This window comes from Taudactylus pleione, unplaced genomic scaffold (genome assembly GCF_031769625.1).
Source record: "Taudactylus pleione unplaced genomic scaffold, aTauple2 ptg000281l, whole genome shotgun sequence".
Lineage (NCBI taxonomy): Eukaryota > Metazoa > Chordata > Amphibia > Anura > Myobatrachidae > Taudactylus > Taudactylus pleione.
This window is the reverse complement of record NW_028284683.1, coordinates 720406-742212: the sequence shown is the minus strand read 5'-3', so window position 1 is coordinate 742212 and position 21807 is coordinate 720406. Positions and strand designations below refer to the sequence as shown.

General features: G+C 47.4%; 1 protein-coding gene across 1 annotated transcript; it reads right to left on the bottom strand.

Moving 5' to 3' along the window:
- Positions 1 to 906: 906 nt before the first annotated feature.
- ACY1 (aminoacylase 1) lies at positions 907 to 20503 on the bottom strand. The gene is made up of 15 exons (XM_088482032.1): positions 20399 to 20503; positions 19780 to 19864; positions 17443 to 17507; positions 17141 to 17245; positions 16421 to 16515; positions 15407 to 15483; positions 15237 to 15326; positions 14982 to 15038; positions 13061 to 13134; positions 7501 to 7550; positions 5223 to 5367; positions 4987 to 5055; positions 4809 to 4888; positions 4589 to 4649; positions 907 to 4362 (listed from the first exon to the last, which is right to left on the bottom strand). The coding sequence occupies exons 2-15, from the start codon at positions 19862 to 19864 to the stop codon at positions 4198 to 4200; spliced, it is 1218 nt and encodes a 405-aa protein (XP_088338158.1). The 5' UTR covers positions 20399 to 20503; the 3' UTR covers positions 907 to 4197.
- Between the last annotated feature and the right edge of the window lie 1304 nt (positions 20504 to 21807).

The following is a 21807-nucleotide window of genomic DNA, read 5'->3' as shown; positions in this document are numbered from 1 at the left end:
ATGAATTAACGTGTAATTATCTGTGTTACTTCGTTTACCACCACCTGTATCATTGCGCTGCGCAGCGCTGCAGAAATTTGTGGCACCTTATAATTAATTGCTAATAATATAAATGTACCTGCGCCCATGCTTATTACTATGCTCTCCAGCTGCAGGTTATTAGAGAACATTGGGCCCGATTCAGTGCGGATCACAATTGCGTTTGCAGCTGCGATTTCACACGGAACGTAGCTGCGAAAATATGCCAATGCCTGCCACAGCTCAGCCGCCATAGAGACGCTGCCTGCTGCTTTCTCATATCTTTATTACTTCGCACTCCTGCGTATACATCGGTACCATCGACGCACATCGGCCGTCACGCACATTTCCAGCAGCTCTGACCAGCTGCAGAAACGGAGTTTTGTCGCATGCGGTGAGATCACAAGCCGCATCTACAATCGCAGTGACTAATATGTGCACGCCCATGCAGTGGGGTTCAAACGGACAGACACGCCTGCGTTTCTCTGACCACTCCCCCCATCGCCACCCCCAAACTCTCACAGCCTGTCACTCGCTCTGCGATGGATCCCTCTGTGCGTAATCACAGTGCGGCTTATACGCCTGCGCAATGGCTACCAATCGCTCGATCTGCGTGCGTAGTTGCATTTGCTGCGGAATCAGGCCCATTGATCTGTATAATAAGTGCTCTGACGCACAGTCCAGTTCGCCAGACCTGAGCGCTGCGTGTAGTATCTTTGGTCTGGCCAAACTTGACACGTGTACTTTGAATGGGGGAGACTCCGCAGGATCACCAGTTGTAGGGGGCAAGTGGTTGGCACACGGGGTAAGTGGCTGGCACACAGCAGAACTCACATCACCAATAAAGTTTCCAGACTAGTGGGTTTAGAGTAAAACTGAACTCCGCAATCTTTATTTTCCATACAGAAGAGAGTCTGCAGCATTACATGATAACAGAGAGCAGATTCTGACAGGCTGCAGCGTTACATGATAACAGAGAGCAGATTTTGACAGGCTGCAGCATTACATGATAACAGAGAGCAGATTCTGACAGGCTGCAGCATTACATGATAACAGAGAGCAGATTCTGACAGGCTGCAGCGTTACATGATAACAGAGAGCAGAGTCTGACAGGCTGCAGCGTTACATGATAACAGAGAGCAGATTCTGACAGGCTGCAGCGTTACATGATAACAGAGAGCAGAGTCTGACAGGCTGCAGCGTTACATGATAACAGAGAGCAGATTCTGACAGGCTGCAGCGTTACATGATAACAGAGAGCAGATTTTGACAGGCTGCAGCATTACATGATAACAGAGAGCAGATTCTGACAGGCTGCAGCATTACAGGATAACAGAGAGCAGATTCTGACAGGCTGCAGCATTACATGATAAGAGAGCAGAGTCTGACAGGCTGCAGCATTACATGATAACAGAGAGTAGATTCTGACAGGCTGCAGCATTACATGATAACAGAGAGCAGAGTCTGACAGGCTGCAGCCACGGGTGGGAAGGCGCAACGCAACCCCTGGCCAGCAGGACCAAAATCCTGGAGCTGCCCAACATGCACTGCTCCCCCAACACAATGGGGGCACTCCAATTAGCCACAAGGGGTGCGAATCGGATGCGTAATGCTGTTGCCACGTCGTTCAAACGTGCACATCTCACACCCCTCGTGGCTCTCTTTCAGGCTGAACTTGCTCAATTTTGTTAACAGCCTTATGGGGCTGCCATCAAGTGCGACCGTTGTCACGATGACTGGCACCCGCGACAGCATCGCTTTTAATTGGATTGACCCAATGACTGCTCCCTCTACGACCAAGAAAGAGGCACAGGCTGGACTATAAATAACACACAATGAAAGGTAAGACCGATGTTCTGTTTATAGACAGACTGATGACGTCTCCGCATGGTCAGAGCAGGTGAGAGAGCAGAGTCTATAGCTGGGTGCATTGTCCAATTATCTATTTTAAATATTAACCTGAGCTGAGTCGGCAGAAAGTTCTTTGGCAGAAGCTGCGATGGCTAAACAATGTGGGGGGGTGGGAGGGGGTGGGGTTTAGTAAGGAATTGCTAAAGCTAGACTGGGATTGGCCACGGGGAGGGAGGTGCAGAAGACGCTCTCTCAGCGCCATACAAGGTAATCTGGATTATTAGGGAACATTAATGACTCATTAGCATTTTGCCGAGGGCTCATTCACACGGTTGTGCTGGGCAAATGGGTAAAAACGCATGTAAGCAAATGCCCTCTTTGGAGGTCTTTTAAAAACACATTTTTCCTGCACTTTTACCAAATAGAACCTATTGGACACCTCCGCGCAAGCAAAATACATACCATACACACCATTGCACACAAGTCCCAAATGGCCACTAACGTGGCGGTTTGGACATAAACACTTAGTGGGGCGGCGCACGCACTTCTACAGAAACAGCAAATGTATTTTTCAGGACGACAATGTCACCGGTCATGTTTCCAGGGCGACGCTGGACTGAGAATTTGGTAACCTGAGTGGATTGGCCAGCTCAGAGTCCAGATCTCAGGGCCCGATTCAGACCCGCTCGCTGAATGCGTACACAGGCAGCAGTCAGCTGCTTAAGTATGTAAATACCGCGACCGCATGGCAAGAAATTAGTACGCCCACTATGTCTTATCAAGCAATCATGGTATGCATTTAGACGCCCACCAGCCAGTCATAAGATGCCCACTTTCCCTTCGTAACACACGTCATCTCCAGGAAGTGTATGCACCAATCGGTAACATCGAGTACCATTGAACCCATACACAGCACTTGCAGTTGACCATACCCTACCGCAAGCACTGCGAACGCTGCAGTGTGTAATACAGCCAGGTGACGTGTACTATGACGCTGCATCTTAATTATGCACGCCCCTGAAACAGCGTTTTGACGCTCAGGCACGCCTGCACCACCACACCGCCGTTTTCATCGATCTCCCTGTCACCACCCACAAACGGCTTGTCCCGTCACTCATTCCAGCGAAGCATCTATGTCCAGCGTGCGAACACCTCCCGAACGCAGTGACTGATTCGCGCACTTATACGCAGATTGCGAAAATTGCCAAGCTACGTGCGAACGGGTCTGAATCAGGACCTTAACCCCACTGAGAATCTCTGGGATGAATTGGAGCGATGGGTGCATTCTAGGCCGACTCGACCTTCCTCAGTGTCACAGTTGGTCACTGTACGTAAGGCAGAATGGGAGAACATAGCGCCTGCTGCTGTCCAAGGACTTGTGGGCAGTTTGCCAAGAAGGGCGTCTGTGGTAATCACTGCACGTGGCGACCTACACAGTACCGACGTCACTAACATCTCACTGATCTATTTGCTGTCAGTTTCCAATCACGGTTGTCTACATAGTGTAGAAGAGCAATCGGACAGATATTTGGCAAGAGCTCTGGTGGGACTGGCAGCATCTATGAGGGCTTCATGAGAAGTACGAGACTTGCACCAATGAGGGTCTATTCCGCAGGAGAGTTTCTAAAGGCAGCGCCATTTCTTTCATGTGCCCCAGGTGAAGTCAGGGTCGACCATTAGAGTTAGATGAAGTGGCACCAGCTACTCTTAAGGTTGTGGCTTGGGTGCGATTCTCGGCAGGAGGGGAGAATGTAGAAATTGGGGGGGGGGGGAAGGTTCTTGTAGGATAGGTGGAGGCTGGAACAGTTAAGAGTACAAAAATATTACAATGGTGGAGGGGAGACTGCAGGAGACGGCTGGAAAGACGGAAGAAAAGACATTAAAAGATCAGAAACTGAACAAAAGTAAAATCGAGGCAGCGGCCATCTTGCATAGAGTCTGTCCACCACGAGGTGCCGAGAAGGGAGGTTAGAGATCAGCATGGAGGCAGATGGGGAACGCGGACATAGACGGCCAGGTGCCAATTTCTCTGCGTTGTCTTATTGGGCACACGGGTATTTATACCAGTGACTGATGGAGTGTAATGGAACTAAAATAACAAGAGGGAGAGGATATATGGAAAAGGATTAGAATAGAAGACAGAAAGATCTAACAGTATGTAGCACCCTGAGTATATAATGATAGATGAATTCATTTTGTTATGGACGCTCAGAGGTTAAACCATTAGTCTCTGAGGTAACGTGACAGTCTCTTAATGTAGACTCCATTTTGCTGACCAGGTGGTGCCCAGTTTGGGCATCTTCACACGAGTCACCTGCCCCTCTAGTGTCAGCATTCTCCCTCTAATTGGGGGACGCTGGCCAGCGATCCGATGATACGGGTGTAAATCTGAATCCCCCGCAGAAACACGTTCTCGTTCAAGTACTCGTTGTGATCATGGAGCAAGATGGGGGTATAGTTCATGGGCGAGAACCCCAACGCATCAAATCCAGCCTGCGGGGATCAGAGAGCTTGAGTTACGGCTCATCAGTCACCAACACACATTAAAAGGCAGCCATTTTGTGGGCAGGGCTAATATTAATAAGACTGCAACCTATCGGTTCACTCGGAACCATTGACATCACCGAGACAGGAAGAGGAGAACCGAGGTGGATTTCTAGCATGTTAAAAAATAAGGAATTATACTTTCGCTGCTGAGAAAGCTTTGTCATGTACTCACCGTCCTAATGAAACGACTGTCGGTGGCAGCTGGGAAGATCTCTGGTTTCAGCTTCAAACCCCTGAAGATGGGATAGAAGTATTAAATCACCTGTATGTGACATCCAACCCTATCTACTAAATAATGGACCAACCTCGGGAAACTTGGGGAAAATATAGAGATAAAAAATAGAAGACAAAGCGCACATGTATATCCCATTAGGGTGTGCCGCTGTACTCACAGCTCTTTGCAGGGGTCGCTGAAAGCTTTCCACCATGGGTTACTGTCCTCTGGTGTGGTCATTCGCTGGTTCATGCACTTCTACGGTGAAATAAAAGAGGGCGTCACTGGCCTCTTTATCCCGCGAGATGCTGGACATTAGCCCCCAGGCTGCAATGATCACCTGGAGTCTCGCTTACCTGGTGATATTCCCAGGTGACCTGATCTCCAGCTGCGCGGAACCAACTCTCTAGCTGAGCTTCAAACTCCTGCAGTGAGGTAGAAGAGGGAGAACAGGTGGGGAGGAAGAACCTCATCATTCTGTCTCAGATGGGATTATGGGTAATGGGTGAAGAGCAGAGGAGAAGCGATGAGCATAAGCTGGACGACGGAGAGAGTCATAGGGGAGGAGGACGACCAGTAAACAGTACCGTACCTTTAAGTTCACAGTGGGTGGGATACGGAGGTCAAAGGTTGCCGACATCTCAACAGGGATCACGTTGCAGGAAACCCCCCCATTCACCTTTGTCAGATTTATGGTGGTCACGTCGCCAAGTGTGAAGGAGGCGTTGGACTTTAGCCTATGGAGAAGGAGGATTAGTGCGTGCAACTGAAAATGCTTCCCCTTCCCCTTCCCCCCACAGAAAGATTCCTAGCAGGAAGAGCTGAACCCCATGGTCCCGTGTCCCCCAAGAAGACGAGCTGGGAATACACGTCAGGTAGTTACCAGACTTGTAACAGATAATTATTTCAGGACCAATAAACCATCAAATACGCTTTTGGCGAGTGACAGGAAAGCAGAGAATCCGATGAAAAAAAAAAAGGAACATTGAGGGGAGAACATACAAACTCTATATAGAGGGGGCTCTAGTGGGTATGGAGAATTTTACCCCAGCACTGTGAGGCCACATTGCTATCCAAGGTGCCACCCCCCACCTGTAATTCCAATAAAGGTTATACAGTGCATCCGGAAAGTAAAGTATTCACAGCGCTTCACTTTTTCCACATTTTGTTATGTTACAGCCTTATTCCAAGATGGAATAAATTAATTTTTGTCCTCAAAATTCTTCACACAATACCCCATAATGACAACATGTAAATAGAATTTTTGAGATTTTTGGAAATTTAATTAAAAAAACAAAACAAAGAAATCACATGTACATAAGTATTCACAGCCTTTGCCATAAAGCTCAAAATTGAGCTCAGGTGCAGCCGGATTTCCACTGATCATCCTTGAGATGTTCCTACAGCTTAATTGGAGTCTACCTGTGGTAATTTCATTTGATTGGACATGATTTTGAAAGGCATACACCTGTCTATATAAGGTCCCACACTTGACAGTGCATGTCAGAGCACAAACCAAGCATGAAGTCCAAGGAATTTTCTGTAGATCTCCGAGACAGGATTGTCTCAAGGCACAAATCTGGGGAATGGTACAGAAAAATATCTGCTGCTTTGAAGGTCCCAATGAGCACAGTGGCCTCCATCATCCATAAATGGAAGAAGTTCGGAACCATAAGGACTCTTCCTAGAGTTGACCGGCCGTCAAAACTGAGCGATCGGGGGAGAAGGGCCCTAGTCAGGAAGGTGACCAAGAACCTGATGGTCACTCTGTCAGAGCTACAGCATTCCTCTGTGGAGAAAGGAGCACCTTCCAGAAGGACAACCATCTCTGCAGCAATCCACCAATCATGCCTGTATGGTAGAGTGGCCAGACAGAAGCCACTCCTTAGTAAAAAGCACATGGCAGCCCACCTGGAGTTTGCCAAAATGCACCTGAAGGACCCTCAGACCTTGAGAAACAAAATTCTCTGGATTCACAAAGATTGAACTCTTTGGTGTCAATGCCAGGCGTTATGTTTGGAGGAAACCAGGTACCGCTCATCACCAGGCCAATACCATCCCTACAGTGAAGCATGATGGTGGCAACATCATGCTGTGGGGATTTTTTTCAGCGGCAGGAACTTGGAGACTAGTCAGGATAAAGGGAAAGATGAATGCAGCAATGTACAGAGACATCCTGGATGAAAACCTGCTCCAGAGCGCTCTTGACCTCAGACTGGGACGACGGTTCATCTTTCAACAGGACAACGACCCTAAGCACACAGCCAACATATCAAAGGAGTGGCTTCAGGATAACTCTGTGAATGTCCTTGAGTGGCCCAGCCAGAGCCCAGACTTGAATCCGATTGAACATCTCTGGAGAGATCTGAAAATGGCTGTGCACCGGCGCTTCCCATCCAACCTGATGGAGCTTGAGAGGTGCTGCAAAGAGGAATGGGCGAAACTGCCCAAAGATAGGTGTGCCAAGCTTGTGGCATCATAATCAAAAAGACTTGAGGCTGTAATTTCTGACAAAGGTGCATCAACAAAGTATTGAGCAAAGGCCGAGAATACTTATGTACATGTGATTTTAGTTTTTTGGGGGTTTTTTTAATTGAATTTGCAAAAATCTCAAAAAATAATATCTTTTTACACGTTGTCATTATGGGTTATTGTGTGTAGAATTTTGAGGACAAAAATGAATTTATTCCACTTTGGAATAAGGCTGTAACATAACAAAATGTGGAAAAAGTGAAGCGCTGTGAATACTTTCCGGATGCACTGTATATAACGGAAAGGAGGGAGTGCTCTTCAATAATGCTTTTTGCAGATTTATGGGATTGGTGCAGCGAGACGGTGGCACATCAGAACATCTGAGAAAGACCATTTACCTTTTCTTCTCTTTTTCTCGAAACTCCAGTAAACGTGATATAACTGAATGCTTAAAACCAAAAGGAAGAAAAAAAAAAAGGAATTTAATACTAGCAGAAAGAAAGGTTTCAAAAGTCTTAAAGTTAGAGTTTAAATTAAATGAATATACTTTAGGGCCCAGTGATTGGTCTGAAATTATATAATATAATTATATGTCTGACATATTGATCTTATGCCAATGTCAGAATAAATATTGAGTTGCATGAAGTTAAATGCACATTTTGAGCCTGATTCAGACCCACTCGCGAGCGGCTGTCCGCTCGCAAGTGGGTCGATGGTCTGCACTGCGCATGCGCGAGACGTGACGAGCGAAGGACTTTCCTTCGCTCGTAGTGTCTGATCAAAGGGGGCGTGCTGTCAGATGTTGATTGACAGCACGCCCCCTTTGGTGGGCGTGCCGGGGGCGTGCCTCCCGGACGGAGGCGTTCCCAAGGGAACGCCTACCGTCAGAAACTCAACTGCAGGCTTCGGCTCGCAGTGGCGATGGTCAAGACCATCGCGACCATCATCCTGCACGCTCGTATATGCTGTGGGTGGTGACCCACAGCTATACGAGCGTCCAGGAGGACGCTCCATATTTATGGAGGTGGGCCCTGATTCAGAGCGAGCGCTCTGGTCAGAGCGTCCGGCTCTGAATCAGGGCCTTTATATCCTCCGTTCTTCCACCACCACCTCCTGCTCATATTACAGTACGCCCAGTTCCACGGGCCATCTTCCGGTTACTACGGTACATCCAGTTCCACAGGACCACCCTCCTGATGTTACTACAGCACGCCCAGTTCCATGGGATCATCTTCCTGATGTTACTACAGTACGCCCAGCTCCACAGGACCATCTTCCTGATGTTACTACATTACGCCCAGCTCCACAGGACCATCTTCCTGATGTTACTACATTACGCCCAGTTCCACGGGACCATCTTCCTGATGTTACTACAGTACGCCCAGTTCCATGGGACCATCTTCCTGTTACTACAGTACATCCAGTTCCACAGGACCACCCTCCTGATGTTACTACAGCACGCCCAGTTCCACAGGACCATCTTCCTGATGTTACTACAGTACGCCCAGCTCCACAGGACCATCTTCCTGATGTTACTACATTATGCCCAGTTCCACGGGACCATCTTCCTGATATTACTACATTACACCCAGCTCCACAGGACCATCTTCCTGATGTTACTACAGTACGCCCAAGTCCATGGGACCATCTTCCTGATGTTACTACATTACGCCCAGCTCCACGGGACCATCTTCCTGATGTTACTACAGTACACCCAAGTCCATGGGACCATCTTCCTGATGTTACTACATTACGCCCAGCTCCACGGGACCATCTTCCTGATATTACTAAAGTATGCCCAGCTCCACAGGACCATCTTCCTGATGTTACTACATTACGCCCAGTTCCACAGGACCATCTTCCTGATGTTACTACATTATGCCCAGCTCCACGGGACCATCTTCCTGATGTTACTACAGTACGCCCAGTTGCATGGGATCATCTTCCTGATGTTACTACAGTATATACAGTTCCACAGGACCATCTTCCTGATGCTAGTACAGTACGCCCAGCTCCACAGGACCATCTTCCTGATATTACGCTGCCTGTGCCTACACCACTAATAACCTAAATGCAGGGTTGTTGTAGATGGTTATCCTGCAGAGCATTACTGGGAACATACAGTACAGTACTTCCGGTCCTTGGAACAGGGAGTTATCAATACCGTGTATATATAATATATATCCTACAGTTGCGCATATTAGGACAGAAAACAATTATATATTTTTTTTTCTCAAATTCCTTTTTTGCCTGTACATAGACTTTAGCAATAAATAAGATCCATTTTCATTCCCAAATCCCTTTTGATTGTGGGCGATACAGCAGAGGACTCTGCCCCAAACATCTCTGTATGACAGCTGCTCCATTGTCACGTGTCACCGGCAGATGTTCCATGGCTGCAGATAGGGCAGTACACACGGGCCCCACGCTGCCCATTTGTCTTATGGTCTTGTGCACTCAGGGTGACAGTCCGTGGAGGATTACAATAGGCCCCAATATGGCCACCACTCATGAGAATTAGCTGCTCCATCCCTATTCACCCTACATTGTAATGTCCAGCGTCTCTAGATAATTTCATCCAATCAGAAGCGGCCACTGTGGGAAAATGCTTGTGATTGGCTGGCAGTGACTGAAGTCCCAGGGTCTTTTGCTTTGCTAATGAAGTTGTGGTTGGCGCCAGTGACAACATTATTTACTGATTGAGCGTTTGTCTATTTACTCATTTTAGGTAGAATGGGCCAGGGGCTTATGGACCAGAGACCACTGCACTGAGGGCCTGATTCAGAGGCGCTCGTTATTTGCGAGCGCACTCTCTGAATCAGGGCAGATTTTTTTTTTTTTTTTTAAATCCGCCTCCAGGCCGATCGCATAGCTGTGGGTGACCACCCACAGCTTTTGCGAGCGGCCTGGCGATGGTCGCGATGAGACCCTTGTGATAGGGTCTCGGTTCCCGCAAGCCCGAGTGAACTTCCTGCTCTAATAGAGCAGGAAGTTCACTACTGACATCACGAATGATGTCAGTAGGGCCGCCCACAAACGGCAGGCGTTTCTTCAGGAACGCCTCAGTTTGTCCAGCCTACAAAATGGGGCGAGCTGTCGATCAACATTGACAGCCACCCCGTTTTGTAGCAAGCCCTTGAGCGAGTGATCTCTCACTTGCTACGGGGATTGCACGCCGCTATGCGCTCACGAGCGGGTCTGAATCAGGCCATTTTATTATTTTATGAGTGGGGGAGGGCTAAGTATTATTCTAGAACACAGGCATAAGCCATCACACTCAGGGGTAAATTTCCTAAGAATCGTGTTTGGGGCGAGTTTACAATCTCACGCGAGTTTTGCCCATTTTTCTGACTCGCAAATTTACTAAGGGCTAAAACATATGTGAACTCGCAGTAAACAGACATCAAAACTCGCATGAGATTACAAAACACGACCAAATACACCATCGCCAAAACTCGCAAGTACTTTCCATAGAGAGTAATACAACACGCAAATTTACCAAGAATCGCAGAAGAAATGAACCAGACTCTCAACAAAATAGACTTTTCAGATAGACGACCTCCTGAGGTGAGTGTTTGTGTTCACAGGTGTTTCAAGTAGCAATTACTGGGAACACAATGATGATGCCTATTAGAAAGGGGCTAAATGTGTTGCATTGATTTGTGTGAAGCAAAAATCGCAATATATAATTTCAGAGGCTCTACCACCAGGCTGGAAGGACCCGGGAGCAAGAAACTGAGCAGATGTGTTTGACCCTGAACACATTGGGCGCTGGCGAAGTCAAACAGATGTTACAGTTCATCTGGAACAACATATTCCATCTGTATGACCAAGTCAAACTGGTCCTAGACCCCGACACGGCACGTTCCCTCAATGTCTCTGACTACTGGTAATTTTCAGTCTGTGACCAGTAGAGTTCTCGTGATATCCCAGTCAACATTCTCACGGTACATACAGTAACTCTAGTGGCTGAAATGCCGCCATTACCAATGGATTCCTGCATCCGCTTCCCTAGCCAGGAGTCACAGTGCCATGCAGTCAGGGTAGTTTTTGTTTAGCATTTGCTGGCATGCCTAATGTCCTGGGTGATATGGCATTCTTGCGGCGGGTCAATCTGCTGGCAGCCTTTCGTCCAAACAGCACATGGTGGGATTTCATGACCTCCTGCACAAGGACCATCTTCTACTCCACAGAAAAATTCACACTGCGCCCTATCTTGGTCTTGCCCTTCTGACTGGGCGCCTCATCACTGCTGCATGTATTGCTCTATAGGTCAGGGCTTGACAAATTTTTCTAAAATCTAGGAGCCAGGGTGAAATTGTAGGAGCCAGACCACCGTCCCCCCCAAAAAGATTACAGGAATGAGTGAGGAGCACAGCTCTGTGTGTTATACACACTATACTAGTCCACAAAATGGTCACAGTTGAATGGATACAGTAACATGGAGACCCCCTCACTGCTCTGCACAGCTCCCCTGCTCCACCGTCCAGTAATAACGGACCACATTTCACATAAAACAATGGTGCCAGAAAGTACAACAAAACCCCCCTCCCCTCGTGGTCACATCACTATCCCTCTGAAGCCGCTGCGCAATCCCTGGCCACGCACCTAGACCCTACTACCGGAGAGCTCTGTGCAGCCGGAGATAGGAGACAGTAGACAGCCGGGATGTTACAGGAGGATCAGCGTAGACTGGGACAGACAGCATGGATCAGAGCAGGCAAGGATGGAAAGGAGTCGTCAGCGCAGGCCGGGACAGACACAGGCACAGCAGTCACCGCAGGCGACACTCAGCACATGCACTCCTGTAGCCAAGAATCTCGCTGATGAGGATCTGCTTCTTCCCTCACTGCAAAATCTGGTAGCCATGGCTACCTGGCCCCTGGGATTTGTCAAGCCCTGTTATAGGGCCTCATCACTGCAACCTCCTCCACCTCACTCTCTCCCTGCCTCTCCTCTGCCCTGGACATATTCCTTTCCCCCTCCCTATACAAATGCAAAACACACAGAAAAAAAAAAACCAAACGAACACAAACCTCCTCTCCTACTAACCACACACACACAAAAACACTGACAGGGCAAAAGAAAAAACCACAATCAAGAAAAACAGAAAAATGTGACAAACAGATATGACAAGACAATAAATAAGCACAAAACTATTTCCACACACCAAGCAGCAATCTATTCCAGTAGCCAAAAACTCTCCTACACCATTAAATACACTCCTCAATGTCCCTCTGCAACCTCCAACCAACAAAACCCTCAAAGGTTAGGCTGTTTGTGGTGTTTTTATATGCTTAGACAGTGTGTACATGATGTGACTGCTTCAATCAGAACATATTTCTAGGATGATGCATCCATTCTCCTGTGTGTTTTATAAACACATCCATTCTCCTGTGTGTTTTATAAACACAACCATTCTCCTGTGTGTTGTATAAACACATCCATTCTCACACGTGTTGTATAAACACATCCATTCTCACACGTGTTTTGCCTAAAACTCGCATGACAAAACACGTTTGCATTCACCATAGAAAAACACGATTTTGCAAAACTCACTTCTTGGTAAATTTGCGAGTTTGGTCTGGGAAAACTCATGCGTGTTTGTGGGAATCTGTTCGAGTTTAATCTCGCCCAAATACGATTCTTAGTAAATTTACCCCTCAGTATCACAATGTTTACCATAAGCTACAAGTCATTGGCGCATTTCATTGGCAGAGTATTTTCATTGTTCTAGACGCTTACGAAGGGATTTATAAAAAAAAAAATGGTAACCATTGCCGGTTATTATTCCACTTATTCTTGAAAAAAAAAAAAAATCAATAATCAGAGCCGTAGATGTAGGATATATCCTATAAATAACATGACACCTTGCAAACCCAAAATTTCAACTCTTGACTTTGATACAGTCTGTAGGTCATACGGGTCTAGGCACTACATACTATGTAACATAATCACCAGTTTGGAGGCAGCTGTATTCTCTATGAAGCGAGAGCCATGACCAGGATCTCCCCGGCAATGGACGGTTACCCCTAGAGGTACGAGAGACACAAGGAATAGGCGTAAGAATTTCATTGTACAGGGTTATACAAGGTCCCTAAACATAATGTGCAAACTAAATAAAACGTTACAGCACAAATCATATGCAATAAAGGAGAGGTTTGTTTTGGGACTGATCGTGATGGGTAAGACGCCATATAGGATTCCGTAAACCTGACCAGTACAAGGCAAATATCCGCCGAATAAAACTGTGACAAAAGTCTGTACCATTAGCCCAATAAGATGTTACTGGCCGATCTGATTTTCCAGGCAGACTGGATGAGAACGCAGACTGATCCATCAGAATTGCCCTCTTGTGAGATGTTTAAAGTCAATTATTACAATAGACAGAGAAATACAGAGCACAGAAAATTATAGTTATAAATTATATACCACTGTATTATTAGGCACAATACTATCCCGGCTACAGGGGCGTTAATAATATCCCAGCTACAGGGGCGTTAATATCACGGCTACAGGGGCGTTAATAATATCACGGCTACAGGGGCGTTAATAATATCACGGCTACAGGGGCGTTAATAATATCACGGCTACAGGGGCGTTAATAATATCACGGCTACAGGGGCGCTAATAATATCCCGGCTACAGGGGCGCTAATAATATCCCGGCTACAGGAGTTAATAATATCCCGGATACAGGGCGTAACTATGTATTTGAAGGCCCCATGGCAAAAGTGTGTAAGGGCCCCCTATGTACCACCCACTGGTGAGAAATGTATAGAACACATGTAACATTGACAAGGAAGATGGTCCCCTCTCAGCTCTGGGCCCTATAGCAGCTGCCCCCCTTGCACCTATGGTAGTTATGCCCGTGCCCGGCTAGAATTTGTTTATAACAAATGAATATGCTCTCTCACTCCTTCAAAGGACGCTGCCAGGTTAGGAGGGATGTACGTCTGGGAAAGCCGTGTGAGTAACAGACATTCTTGAATGAATTGGTGATTAAGTTACTGGAGGGGGCCTCAATGACGTCACAGCAGCTTAACTAACTCATTAAAAATGTTTGGGTTTTTTGCCTAGATCACACCAAAGCTGTTGGAAGTTGCTCGATGTATCTTATTTAGCGGTGAGGAAACACTTTCATAAACTTTACTTTTAATAGAAGTGCAGTGAAATGTCACAATAGCACACAATGGGCCTGATTCAGACCCGTTCGCAAGCAGCCGCTCGCTCATTCCTGGCCGATATTATGCAATTGCGCCTGCATCGCAGTGTGCGAACTAGTCCGAGCGATCGGGAAGCAAAGACAGCCCAGTGGAATGAATGACAGGAGAGGCCGTTTGTGGGTGGTAATAGGGGCAGGCCAGTAGTAACGGGGGAGTGGAGTTGCGGACGCAGGCGTGCCTGAGTGTTTCAACACCGTTTCAGAGGCGTGCATAATTAACAGGCAGCGTCATAGTACACGTCACCTGGAATTGAATTATACACTGAAGTGCTCGCAATGCTTGCGGTAGGGTACAGTCAACTGCAAGCGCTGCGGTCAGTTCCGATGGAACCCGATGTACCGATGGTTGTATACTTCCTGGAGATGACGTTCGCTAGCGGGCGGCTAAAGACAGGCTGGTGGGCGTCTGCATACACAAAGTGATCGCTCGCCAAGACATAGTGGGGTGCCTATGCCTTGCCGTGCGATCGCCTGCCTTGACGTCACAGCTGAATTTGCATACGCTGGGAGCGAGCGCCCGCATCTAGCGAGCGGGTCTGAATCAGGCCCAATGTATTTTATCTTTGTGCGGCCTGGGGTTCAGAGGCTCTTTAACTTGTGTTTCAGATTTAATGGACCCCTTCAAGGATTAAGGATGATGAACAAGAGGACTTACACCAGACGCACTTTTCTCCGTAAAAAACACTGAACTCGTCTGTGGGGTTGGCGAGACCTGTAAAAGCAGATGAATTCGGTGACCATGTCAGAGGGCAGCGGATGGGATGTCTGACGGGGGGGGGGATACTGCAGACTGGGAATGAGAGAATGAGATGACAGGCCAGACTGGTGGAAGGATAGAGTGTGAAATAAAATTAAAGGAGTTAAATAAAGATATTGGAAAGAATTAGATAGCAATTAGATAATCTCACACCTTCATCCAGAGTGATCCCAGGATTAAGAGCGCGGAAGTCAGGGTGATCTACGAATATTTCCATCCCAGCGTGACTCCCGATCTCCTCATCTGTCAGAGAGACACATCCTTCATACACAGTACATGTAACGCTCCACTATACAGACCCCGCTGCTCCGCCTGTCTCTTACCTGGGACCATAGTGAGGTGAATGGTGCGCGGGAAGCGATGACCCTCAGACTTCAGCTGACGGACGGCTTCTAGATACCTGCAGGACACAACAGCCTCTCAGCTCAGTTAATAACGTCTAAGTCGGACGGGTCTCCTGCACCTATCATGGGGCTGGCACGTGCGCCGATACTAATGGTGCGAATGGAGACAGTGGGCGGAGCTGCTTCCCGCTTGAAGCCGCAGGGATCCCGGCATTAATCGTACAGAAAGGGTCATCAGCACAAGGAAGTGTTAATCAGGATTCCGCACATCACACAGACACAGCCCCTCCGCCTCAGACCCTCCGACTTACCCTCAGAATCAGACCCTCCGTCTCCCCCTCCGCCTCAGACCCTCCGTCTCCCCCTCAGAATCAGACCCTCCGTCTCCCCCTCAGAATCAGACCCTCCGTCTCCCCCTCAGAATCAGACCCTCCGTCTCCCCCTCAGAATCAGACCCTCCGTCTCCCCCTCAGAATCAGACCCTCCGTCTCCCCCTCAGAATCAGACCCTCCGTCTCCCCCTCAGAATCAGACCCTCCGTCTCCCCCTCAGAATCAGACCCTCCGTCTCCCCCTCAGAATCAGACCCTCCGTCTCCCCCTCAGAATCAGACCCTCCGTCTCCCCCTCAGAATCAGACCCTCCGTCTCCCCCTCAGAATCAGACCCTCCGACTTACCCTCAGAATCAGACCCTCCGTCTCCCCCTCAGAATCAGACCCTCCGTCTCCCCCTCAGAATCAGACCCTCCGTCTCCCCCTCAGAATCAGACCCTCCGTCTCCCCCTCAGAATCAGACCCTCCGTCTCCCCCTCAGAATCAGACCCTCCGTCTCCCCCTCAGAATCAGACCCTCCGTCTCCCCCTCAGAATCAGACCCTCCGTCTCCCCCTCAGAATCAGACCCTCTACGTGTAACTAGAACCTTTCATTCATTCATTCAGCCCCATTATTTACATGCCTCTTCTCATTACTCGTCTCACCTCAAACAAGTCACTTACTGAATAGTAACAGACTTCATGTCCTGCGTCCCCCTCCCATAGATATTCCCGTCAGTGTCTTTGTGAGCAGAGAACGGTGGGTGGGTCCAGAACTCCTGCAAAAATGACATGTTTATACCGACATTAAATCCTTTTCTACACATCCAATAAAGAACACCAGGGGCCGGATTAGGAGTCAGAAGCAGTGTGGGTGCGCATGTAGTTATTTAGGATCAGGATGACATGCCCTAATGTAAGCCAGACAAAATTACCAAAGTGATCCACCTAGCAATGGTCTGTGTAGTTGATGGCCAATGTCTCCTGTGGGCATCAGACCAAGAGGTCATCCAGCCCACTCATTTAATGGCTCCTACGGACGCAGTCTAAAGCTAGGATCACAGTACCTTGATGACACTTTGAGACCACTTAGGGTGGAAACAGAAGGCTTAGTCGAAAGGAGGGTGCTGCAAGGCCGCCATCACCTGGCTGAGCTACCAGAGTGTCACTGATGGAAGGGGTGGGGGAGCAAAATGGAGGCTGCACTTGTATCACTTCCTGTGAGGGTACAATAGATAAGGTGGAAACCTGAAGCTCCAAGGAGTGAGGAGGAGCTTGAGCTTCTGGAGGTAGATGTGAAGTGCCCATGCTCCCGTGCTGCGCCTCTGTACCCCGTGTTCCAGTGTCCCCCATGGACCATGTTGCTTTCATTTTATTTTTTTGAACCCCACAGACCCTGCTTACCTCAAATACCGGGACCACATCTGTATGGGAGTTTAGAACCACAGACTTCAGATGGGGCTGAGACCCCTTCCAGGTGAGGATGACTATAGGATGGCCTGGAGAGAACTAGAAGGAGAGAAAGATCGGAGATTATAGGGAATTCAGTATTACATACAGTCTAGTGATCGGCAGTCATTGTGGCTAATGCCGCCAGTATCACCAGGCTACAGACAGCAGCTGTCCTACTATTCACCTATAAAGCTGTGCCTCATTCTTCCCAATCTCTCACCTATACCTCACCTCCCCCCAGTGACCACACTTACCTCCAGCTTCTTACTCTCCAGCCCAATCTCTTCCGCCATCTTAAACAGGAACCGCACAATTCCATCTGGAACACACAGGAAGAGCCCAAACAGTTTCTGAGGAGCCCACACTGAGCCAGATATGGACACAACACAAATGAATGAAATGGAGTCTTACCACGAACAGCCAATCAGAGCAGCTTTTGTCAGATTATTTGGACAAAACCGCTGATTGGTTGTTTTCAATGGCTCGATGTGCAAATAGCGAATCAAGTGTCTTTTACTGCTCCAGCCAACTAGAGGCAAGACGCACTACCATCAATACTACTCCTATATATCGGCGGCACCATATAAGAGAACCCAGTGAGGACATGGAATGGCAGCCACGCGTTTCACTCCTCATTAGCTTTTTGCAGAACCCAAAATTCCTCCATCAGCAGGGAAAGCACGCCTACATGCCTTATTAAGTCAGCCAAGACGATGTCACACATATAGTACATACATCAGCAATAAACATGGACATAGGGACTATAGAGCCCTATAATGTCCAAGAAAAACAAAAACGGGCATATATATATATATATATATATATATACATACACAGATATTTGAAGGAGTTTGAGCGCAGGGTCTCCTGTTATAATTTTGGTTTCTACAAACGACGGATTGACGTACTTCTGACCTAGCAGCACACCCAGAGCATCCAATTATCTGCTGGCGCTCATTGTATATGTTTTATTCTTCATTAGTCTGAGTAATAATTGTAGCTCAGGGGTTCCCCTATCTTGTGGCGACAAGTCCTCTGGATTACTGCTATACTGGTCTTTGCTAGGACTCATCATTTATTAGTGTGTATTCACTATAAATATATTTTTATATACTTGGTGGGCTATTGGATTGTAAAATTACTTACTGCAACTTGTGCTACTAAGGATACTAACTGACCAGCTGCATGTACAGTATGCCGTGAGGCATGATACTTCTAGGGATATCGCTTTCCCTCTTGGTTAAATAAGACTGTACATTCAATTCATTAATATTTTCAGATTTTTCTGATAAGGACTTTGATATGTTTCTCATTTACTTAGATTAGATTCAATGCAATAAAAGTGAAGTTTTAATACAATAATAAATACATAATGCTGCCCATCCACTACTAGATGCGGAGACGACGGCACGATTACGACGCCGTCGTCCCCCGCGGGGTGAAGTAAACACACTGAACGTTCAGTGTATGCAGATCAATCATCCCCGAACATGGCAACCTGACGGCCGTCGTCCGGTTGATCGTCATGTTCGGGCGATGATTGATGTTAAAAAACGACCAGCGGGCGCATCGCTGGTCGTTTTTAACATTTTACTGCCCGATTTGCGGGCGATTACCAAGCGATTGAGTGATAACGATGGTCGTTATCGCTCAATCGCTAGGTTTAATCGCCTTGTGGATGGGCAGCATAAGAGTGCCCCCAACATAGTCTTCTTTTCTCCCCTCACACAGTGATACACCTCACCCATCACACAGTGATTCACCTCACCCATCACACAGTGATACACCTCACCCATCACATCTTATGCTGTATTAGCTTTCATCAATACTTGTAGTTATGTAGCTGATTGCACTGTATTGTACATTTGCTTATTTTGGTTCTGTTAGCGGTTTGTACTCTGGGCCTGATTCAGACCTGCTCGCAAGCGCTATGCACTCGCGAGCGGATCGATGTTTGGCCACTGCGCATGCCGAAGCCGGCTCCGACGTGCGCATGTGCGAGACCTGGCTAGTGACAGGCGCTCCGTCGCTACGGGTCTCGCACCAAAGCGGGGCAGCTGTCGAATTTGATTTACAGCTTGCCCCGTTTTGGAGGCGGGCAGGGGGGGTGGCTGGCCAAACGGAGGCATTCCCGAAGGAACGCCTGGCGTTTGGGGGCGGCCCCACTGACATCACATGTCAGTGGGTGAGCTTCCGGCTTTAATAGACCCCTACCACAAGGGTCTCGTCGCAAGTCCTGATGGTCGAGACCATCGCGACCATCACCTAGCAGCTCGCAATAGCTGTGGGTGGTCACCCACAGCTAAGCGAGCGGCCAGGAGGCCGCACAAAAAAACCCCAAAACACCCTGATTCAGAGCGTCCGGCTCTGAATCAGGCCCTCTGTTCCATGTCCCAGCTGGAAGCACTGGGGGATATACTGGTGCTAAATAACCAATAGTAACAAACAGGATACACAAGAGAGGATTCTCCAGCTCAGGACGGTAAATGACAACGCTGGAGGCACTTTCATTTCTGCAATTGTGGAAGCGTCACATTCAGCAGTGGGGAGAGGCCGTTGACCAGGGGGGGGGGTAAGCCGGCGATCGTTACCGTAGTCCGGTTCTGGCTGCACACTCCGGATCCGCAGATATTCCTGGAAACGTGCGGTTGACAGACTGTTGGCCGCTGAATCCATCTGCAGAAAATAAATGTTCCTTAAATACCAAGTGCAAAGATCTCAGCAAACTATTTATCTGGGAGGTGCCCTCACCCAGTGCCAACACATTAACCCCGGTTGTGCCAGGCTGCAGCCCATGCAGGCACTAGTGGCCCCTCCAGGGGAGCGACAGGTTGCCCCAGTATAACCTGTGTAATTACAGCTGCCTTCAGCGTCCCACCTGTCACCTGCAGTCTTGCACAGGGAATTCCACTACTCTGTTGCAATAGTTCATGTCCTGAATGTCTTAATAATTCCCCACACTGTAACATTAATGCTATACTGTACACCTAATAATATTAAGCAATGCTCTGCAGGCTGTTATACACAGTAAGATTAAGCAATGCTCCGCAGACTGTTATATACCTAAAATTACTAAGCAATGCTCTGCAAAGAGCAAAGTCTTTCATGGCTAATATGCCAGGTGCCTGTAGTGACAGTCTGCAGAGCATCTCACCCACACTCAGTGCTCTGCAGGTGTTACACCCAGTATGTAATGCTGTGCCTCTGTACCTGCTCTGTCTTTATGTCGGTTCCCGTACCCACTGCACCAGCTGCCTCACTCTGATCACTTCTCCTCCGGCAGAGCCGAGTGCAGACAGAGCAGCTCAGGATAAGCTTTATAGCAGCGCTGGCTGTGAGGCGTAACCAATCCACCCAGAGCACTTCCAACAGACACTGTGAGGCGTAACCAATCCACCCAGAGCACCTCCAACAGACACTGACTATATTAGGGGCAGTGGTGTCACTAGTGTCTGGTGGTCACTGGTGGCAACATGGCAAATGTAATGTAATAAGCCTAATATAGTCACGTGTTCTAATGCAGATAGCTATTGGGGGGAGATAGATATGAGATAGATAGATAGATAGATAGATAGATAGATAGATAGATAGATAGATAGATAGATAGATAGATAGATAGATAGATAGATAGATAGATAGATAGATCCTCCAACATGACCCGTTCCATTAGGTACAAAACACTCTGCTCCTGGACTTCCCTCCTAATGTATGATTGCAGACACCTGTCTCATCAATTTCCTAGTTCAACACAGGTGACTGCAATCATACATTAGGAGGGAAGTCCAGGAGCAGAGTGTTTTGTACCTAATGGAACGGGTCATGTTGGAGGGTAGGATATATGAGATAGATAGATATGTAATAGATAGATATGTGATATATAGATAGAAGATGTATAGATATGTGATAGATATATATGAGATAGATATATAGTTATGTGATAGATATGAGATAGAAGATATATAGATATGAGATAGATAAGTTATGTGATAAATAGATATGAGATAGATTGATTTGTGATAGATATGAGAAAGATAGATATGAGATAGATAGATAGATAGATAGATAGATAGATAGATAGATAGATACAGTCAGGTACATAAATATTGGGATATTGACAGAATTTTCATATTTTGGCCTCTATTCGCCACCAAAATGGCTTTGAAATAAAACAAACAAGATGTGATTTAACTGCAGACTTTCAGATTTAATTTGAGGGTAATTACATCCAAATCAGGTGAACGGTGTAGGAATTACAACGGTTTCTATATGTGCCTCCCACTTTTTAAGGGGCCAAAAGTAATGGGACTATCAACTCAGAAGCTATTTCATGGACAGGTGTGGGGTATTCCCTCATTATTTCATTATCAATTAAGCAGGTAAAAGGTCTGGAGTTGATTCTAGGTGTGACATTTGCATTTGGAATCAGTTGCTGTTGACTCTCAATATGAGATCCAAAGAGCTGTCACTATCAGTGAAGCCATCATTAGGCTGAAACATCAAAACAAACCCATCAGAGAGATAGCAAAAACAATACATCTCTCATCTCCTGATATACTCTGTGCTGCTGGGAACCCTGCTCCTCCCACTATATAACTCTCAGTCTGTGGCTTCCTGCTGCC

What these genes read in the sequence shown, in the direction of transcription:
- ACY1 (XM_088482032.1), bottom strand. Translation starts at nt 19,864, where the DNA reads ATGGATTCAGCGGCCAACAGTCTGTCAACCGCACGTTTCCAGGAATAT. An exon ending in ATGAAGTCTGTTACTATTCA is followed by an intron (nt 15,484 to 16,420) that starts GTAAGTGACTTG and finishes TGTGTCCTGCAG; the next exon opens with GTATCTAGAAGCCGTCCGTC. An exon ending in AGCGACCCCTGCAAAGAGCT is followed by an intron (nt 4,650 to 4,808) that starts GTGAGTACAGCG and finishes TCCCATCTTCAG; the next exon opens with GGGTTTGAAGCTGAAACCAG.